This window comes from Telmatherina bonti (assembly GCF_933228915.1).
Source record: "Telmatherina bonti genome assembly, chromosome: 12".
Lineage (NCBI taxonomy): Eukaryota > Metazoa > Chordata > Actinopteri > Atheriniformes > Telmatherinidae > Telmatherina > Telmatherina bonti.
Genome location: NC_136610.1, coordinates 3892869 through 3900042, shown reverse-complemented (window position 1 = coordinate 3900042; position 7174 = coordinate 3892869). Strand labels below are relative to the sequence as shown.

General features: G+C 49.5%; 1 protein-coding gene across 1 annotated transcript in view; it reads left to right on the top strand.

Annotated features, from left to right (window-relative positions):
- nocta (nocturnin a) overlaps window positions 1–7030 on the top strand; it is an 8304-nt gene extending 1274 nt beyond the window's left edge. Inside the window, exons 2-3 of the mRNA XM_079249545.1 lie at window positions 5634–5924; window positions 6007–7030. Of these exons, the coding sequence (XP_079105671.1) occupies window positions 5634–5924; window positions 6007–6872 (1157 nt within the window). The 3' untranslated portion in view covers window positions 6873–7030. The remainder of the gene's footprint in view (window positions 1–5633; window positions 5925–6006) is intronic.
- Window positions 7031–7174: the final 144 nt, after the last annotated feature.

Here is a 7174-nt window from a genome sequence, read left to right as displayed (position 1 = left end):
TGTTAGTGAACCTGACGTCTGATTCTCCAGATATTTCCTCGTCGTGTTAGCAAACCTGACGTCTGATTCTCCAGACATTTCCTTGTCGTGTTAGCAAACCTGACGTCTGATTCTCCAGATATTTCCTCGTCGTGTTAGCAAACCTGACGTCTGATTCTCCAGACATTTCCTTGTCGTGTTAGCAAACCTGACGTCTGATTCTCCAGACGTTTCCTCGTCGTGTTAGCAAACCTGACGTCTGATTCTCCAGATGTTTCCTCATCATGTTAGCGAACCTGGCGTCTGATTCTCCAGATGTTTCCTCATCATGTTAGCGAACCTGGCGTCTGATTCTCCAGATGTTTCCTCATCATGTTAGCGAACCTGGCGTCTGATTCTCCAGATGTTTCCTCATCATGTTAGCGAACCTGGCGTCTGATTCTCCAGATGTTTCCTCATCATGTTAGCGAACCTGGCGTCTGATTCTCCAGATATTTCCTCATCATGTTAGCGAACCTGGCGTCTGATTCTCCAGATATTTCCTCATCATGTTAGCGAACCTGGCGTCTGATTCTCCAGATGTTTAGTCATGTTAGCGAACCTGGCGTCTGATTCTCCAGATGTTTCCTTGTCGTGTTAGCAAACCTGACGTCTGATTCTCCAGATGTTTCCTCGTCACGTTAGCGAACCTGGCGTCTGATTCTCCAGATATTTCCTCATCATGTTAGCGAACCTGGCGTCTGATTCTCCAGATGTTTAGTCATGTTAGCGAACCTGACGTCTGATTCTCCAGATGTTTCCTTGTCGTGTTAGTGAACCTGACGTCTGATTCTCCAGATGTTTAGTCATGTTAGCGAACCTGGCGTCTGATTCTCCAGATATTTCCTCATCGTGTTAGTGAACCTGGCGTCTGATTCTCCAGATGTTTCCTTGTCGTGTTAGTGAACCTGACGTCTGATTCTCCAGATGTTTAGTCATGTTAGTGAACCTGGCGTCTGATTCTCCAGATGTTTAGTCATGTTAGTGAACCTGACGTCTGATGAGGTGAAACCCTGAGAAAGATTACCGCCCACCATCGCTGATGGTCGGCGTCATGGTGGTTGAGGAAACGCAGCTTTCTGCTGGTTAATGATCCGCCTGTCGGGGTCAAAGTCTCAGCCGCTCCGACTCGTTGGCAGTTTGTTAAATTTAGGCAAATTGGTAAATTTTTCCAGGAGGAAGCAGGTCGTGGTCTGAAGAGCGTGCTCCCACAGAAGGCGGACAAGTGGCGTCTTTAATCAGATTAGTTAATGGTTTCCGTCCCGGAGGGCTCTGGGAGCTGAGCCTCTTAATCTGACCTTTTGTAATGGGATTGTTTAGCCCAGTTACACAACAGGGACAGGGTAGATAACTGGGGTCAAAGGGCAGGACACCAGGACCTTCATCAGCTTCTGGTTAAAGTTGTCTCTGGTCATCTCAGTGGTGTCCCAGTTGACGGCAGCGGATGAGTGACCTGATGATGTCATCTGACTGCATCGGTTTATCAGGAATAATTACAGATAATTACTGATCAGCAGCTATAAACCCTGCCAGCGACCCCGGAGCACGTTGACGAAGTCTTTCTGTTGAACTGAAGTGGATCCTGACTACGGGTGGGAAATTAAATAAAACCATCAGATATCAAGATATATAGCTTCACAATTTTTAAATAGATTTTTTTTGTTATAAAATCTTTTTTTTTTCTTTCAAAATAAATACAAATAATCCATAATAAATTTTTTATTGTTTTTATTCATCTTTTTACTCGTCTTCTTGGGTATTAAAGCAGCAGAATGATGGTCTGGCGACTGTGTTGTTTGTTCCTCTTTGAAATCACGAAAAATGACGAGCAAAAAAAAAAAAGTTTTATACATTTTTTTTGTTTTTAATCAGCAAAAATCAACAATATCGAATAATTGTGAGAATTGCAATTTAAATAGAATCGGCACCTAAAAAATCGGAATCAAATCTAGACAAAGCATATTGTCGCAGTGCTGTGTCGGGAAAATGTCCCTCATCTGGACTTATGTTTAATATTTTTTATATTTATTATTATTATATATTTATTATATTTTACGTTTCTTGTTTTTAATACGCAGCAGCGTCTCATCGGTAGTTTCATCATCACAGATTAATTTAATTCCCAGGATTTTCTCCAGGATCCTCTCCAGATGCAGCCAACATATTTGCAGCTGGAATTTGTTGACTTTGTGGGGTATGTGTGGAGGCATTTGCAGAATGAAGGGACATGTCTGGAAAAGTGGTCGGCTTATTCTTCATCATGATATTGTTGGAAAACTACATCTGAGGCCTTTTAGCCTCAAGACTTTCTGTCAGGCTGATTTCTGCCACTTTGTGTTCCTGCACAACAACATCAGAGAGAGAAATAAACCTCTAAGCTGGATCCATTCCAGTCCTGAAGGAACCGCAGCGCAGAATCCATCAGAATCCCAACCGGAAGCAGAACCAGTTTTCTTGTTCTTGTCTGTGATGGCGAGGAAGGAATGCTTCCTGGTGTGATGGTGGAACATGGAAGCTTGCAGAAATAAAATCAACTTAAAGATAAAACTATAAGACTGGCAATAAAAACTTAACTAAGATCGAAAATATTCTGGTTTTATAAACAAAATGGAAACAACCAGGAGTGGCAAAGGAATTCTGATAGCTGGTGGTGGTAACCGGCCACGGGAGGTAACCCGTGGGGGGGTGGTAACGGTTGGGAACCGGCGGCAGGAAGGAAACCGGTGTCTAAGAGTCCGACACAGAGTTCTGCAGCGTTTGTTAGTCGGACGGCAGAGGGGAAGAAGCTGTACCTGTGGCGGGAGGTTCTGGTCCGGATGAACCGTAGTGAAAGGAGGTGAACGGGGTGAGAAGGTTTGGCTGCATCTGACCCAAATGAACGAGCCTTTTGCAGAACCGGACCGGTTATTGGACCTGTTTATTTGCAGTCAGGTCTGTTGAAGCAGGGAAGCATGGAACATCTTGCAGGACTGTAGTGAGTAATCCTGCTTTAGTGGACGTGTCTTTGGTTACATTTACCTCCATTTGGTTGACCTTGGAGCGGAGACGCGGCTTCTCAGACACCTACAAACGGCAGATAACTCTGATTGGTCTGATTGATTATTGGAGGCTTCGGCTCCTGGAAGCTGCTCGGCTCTGCTTCAGTGTGGACTCACATGATGAGGACAGTCCCTCATTCATTTCTCACCCTCTGAGTCCACTAATTCACTTACGTGGAATGTGGTTTCCCCATCGGAGGAGGAAACGACCCGGATTCTGGTCCGTTCTGGAAGGTTCAGCTCATCCCTCTGTCCACAGTCGGACTTTCCTTTTATGGATCTTTCATGTGCTTTTAGCAACGTTTTCATGAATGCAACTCGGCGACTCAGTCAGCACCTGAAGTGTTCTGGTTTTTGGCTGTGTGTGAACTGGGACCAGCTGAAACCAGTCACAAAGCTTCATTGTTGACGGTGTTCCAGTTAACTCAGTTACTCTTTGGACTGCGTGCATACCACGAACCGCATGTGCACGAGTTCATTGTTGAGCGGATTCTCCTCCTCCTTCCACTCGGTCTCGGTATCATAAGTATCACACGCGGCCTCCGGAGAGTCCTGTTCCTTCTCCGTCTTCTCCGTCCCGGTCCATCTCCGTCCCGTTCCGTCTCCGTCCAACTCCAAGCAGAAAAAGCTGCAGACGAGAAGAAAGAAAAGAACATTTATTTCATGTAAGTATTGATTGGTATTGATCTGCATGTGACTCAAACAACAGCAAAGCCAAAGCAGCAGAAACAGTGAGGAAGTTTTATTCTAACATGTCCACTCCACCTGGATCAGAACACTGAAGGAAAATGATGCACGGAGCTCCTTCCTCTTTCCAGTTGAATGACCTTTAATCTGTTGACAGCGAATAAAAGCCACGCAGCGAAGAAGAAACGGTCCGGTGTTCTTCACCCATCGGGAAGCTGACCATGGAGAGATTGGAAGTTATTGAAGAAAACCATGAAGCGTGGAAGACTGAGGAAGACTTAGATGTTTCATTTGTCTCCACAAGAGGTTTTAACTTCTGGGATCATTCTGGTATCGCTCTGGTTTTTAACCAAAGTCAGAAAAACCGTTTAGTATCAATATGCAAAACCTTAGCAGACAAGTTTACCATGAGCAGGTTCATAAACTTGTTTTTAACAACCGCAACGCTCCGATTCGCTGTCCAACTCTTCCTGTCAGCATCTCGTTACCATGGTAGCATCAGACACAACCAGTAGGATTCCTTTACGGCTGTATGTCTGTCTAAGACCGGCTTACCGAGTCCCAGAGGTCAGCCTGTCACCGAGCCGGCGGGGAGGGGAGGGCTGCCGATTCAGAGGGAGGATGAGGGTGATGAGTCAGAGTGAGGGACAGACAGAGTGACTAAGGTCCGACTGAGTGCAGAGAGAAGTGAGGGACAGAGGTGGAGGACGTCTGCTGTGTGGAAAGATCTGATCAAACATGGAAACAAACATAGGTAGGACTTAAACTGGGTGGGGGGTGGAGGGGGGCTTATTCCACCTGACTGTTAAAGAAGGCGGGGCCTGTTCCAGCTGACTGTTAAAGAAGGCGGGACCTTCTTTAACAGTCAGCTGGTGTTGGATGTTTGGATGTTAAAGAATGCGGGGCCTATTCTACTAGGTTGTCAAAGAAGGTGGGGCCTATTCCACCTAGCTGTTAGAGAAGGCGGGGCCTGTTTCCTCTGTTGCCTGTTCCTAACTGTTTGACAAGGTGGGGCCTATTCCACCTGGCTGTTAAAGAAGGCGGGGCCTGTTTTACCAGGTTGTTAAAGAAGGCGGGGCCTGTTCCACCTGGCTGTTAAATAAGGCGGGGCCTTTTCAACCTCGCTGTTAAAGAAGGCGGGGCCTGTTCCACCTCGCTGTTAAAGAAGGCGGGGCCTGTTCCACCTCGCTGTTAAAGAAGGCGGGGCCTGTTCCACCTCGCTGTTAAAGAAGGCGGGGCCTGTTCCACCTCGCTGTTAAAGAAGGCGGGGCCTGTTCCACCTCGCTGTTAAAGAAGGCGGGGCCTGTTCCACCTCGCTGTTAAAGAAGGCGGGGCCTGTTCCACCTGGCTGTTAAAGAAGGTGGGGCCTGTTTTACCAGGTTGTTAAAGAAGGCGGGGCCTGTTCCACCTGGCTGTTAAAGAAGGTGGGGCTTGTTTTACCAGGTTGTTAAAGAAGGTGGGGCCTGTTTTACCAGGTTGTTAAAGAAGGCAGGGCCTGTTCAACCTCGCTGTTAAAGAAGGCGGGGCCTGTTTTACCTGGCTGTTAAAGAAGGCGGGGCCTGTTCCACCTCGCTGTTAAAGAAGGCGGGGCCTGTTCCACCTGGCTGTTAAAGAAGGCGGGGCCTGTTCCACCTGGCTGTGGAGAGAAGGCAGGTTGTCACTGGCTGGGGTGGGAAGCAAGTGGTAAAACCAGATTAAGTGTTAAACGATGGTTTTTCAGATGGTTCATGGTTTTTTGGGGGGTTTTGTTTGGTTTTTTTTTACAGTTGATTCTAACAAATAAAGTTTTTCTGTGTTTCTGAAGTGAACCGGTCATCCGTACGGCGTTCATGCTGGATCGGTCTTCCTGCTCAGAAATCCAGGATCTCATCTATTTTCTTTCTTTGTCAGCTTGTCCGATGGGCAGCAGCACCAGCAGGTTGTTTGGCACCTTGGCCCAGACTCTAAGCACCGCCCCCTTAACCCAACCTGACCCATACTTCGAGGAAAGTCCAGACCAGGACTTGGACCAGGACTTTCCAGAGGTAGACCCGGACCAGCTGCTTAGAGAATGTGAAGCAGCCCTGCAGAGACGTCCAGCCCGACCACACCGGGACCTGGTCTGTCCAGTCAGCCCATCGCCACGCAGCCTCAAACAGAACCCCTCCATACGGGTGCTGCAGTGGAACATCCTTGCTCAAGGTAGGCGGTGATGAATACGCCATGTTTTATACGGATGTGTAATGACGAATGTAACGGTGTGTGTAAACGTGTGTGTTTGCAGCTCTCGGGGAGGGAAAGGACGGCTTTATCCGCTGTCCGCTGGAGGCGCTGAACTGGGAGGAGAGAAAGTACCTGATCCTGGAGGAGATCCTCACTTACCGCCCTGACATCCTGTGTCTCCAGGAAGTTGACCACTACTATGACACTTTCCAGCCAATCATGGCGAGCCTCGGTTACCATGGCAGTTTCCTGGCCAAGCCCTGGTCTCCCTGCCTGGATGTGGAGCAGAACAACGGTCCTGACGGCTGCGCCTTGTTCTACCGGCGCTCGCGCTTCACCCTTCAGTCCACGGCCCACCTGCGGCTGTCTGCCATGATGCTGCCCACCAACCAGGTGGCCATCGTCCAGATGCTGACCTGCCGGTTGAGCGGCCGCCGGCTGTGTGTCGCCGTTACGCATCTGAAGGCTCGCAGCGGGTGGGAGAGGCTGCGGAGCGCGCAGGGCGCCGACTTGCTGCAGAGCCTGCAGAGCATCACGTCCCGAGGCGGCGGCGGTCCGAGCGAGGCGTCCTCAGGAAGCACGGCTCTGATTGTGTGTGGCGACTTTAACGCTGAACCGTCAGAGGACGTGTACAGACGCTTCGTCTCCTCGCCGTTAGGCCTCGACTCGGTGTACAAGCTCCTGAGCTGCGACGGACAGACGGAGCCGGCCTATACCACCTGGAAGATCCGGCCTTCCGGGGAGAGCTGCAGCACGCTGGACTACATCTGGTACTCGCAGGATGCTCTGAGCGTGGACCGCCTGCTGGACATTCCCACCGAGGACCAGATCGGACCAGACCGCCTCCCCTCCTACCACTACCCCTCAGACCACCTGTCCCTGCTCTGTGACATCAGCTTCAGGGAGGAGCCTCACAGGCTCCTGTAGACCGGTCTGAGCGGGACCTCGAACCTGGACCGGTTACATGTAGACCGGTCTGACCGGGACCTCAGACCTGGACCGGTTACATGTAGACCAGTCTGACCGGGACTGGTTACATGTAGACCAGTCTGACCTGGACCGGTTACATGTAGACCGGTCTGACCTGGACCTCAGACCTGGACCGGTTACATGTAGACCGGTCTGACTGGGACCTCAGACCTGGACCGGTTACATGTAGACCAGTCTGACCGGGACTGGTTACATGTAGACCAGTCTGACCTGGACCGGTTACATGTAGACCGGTCTGA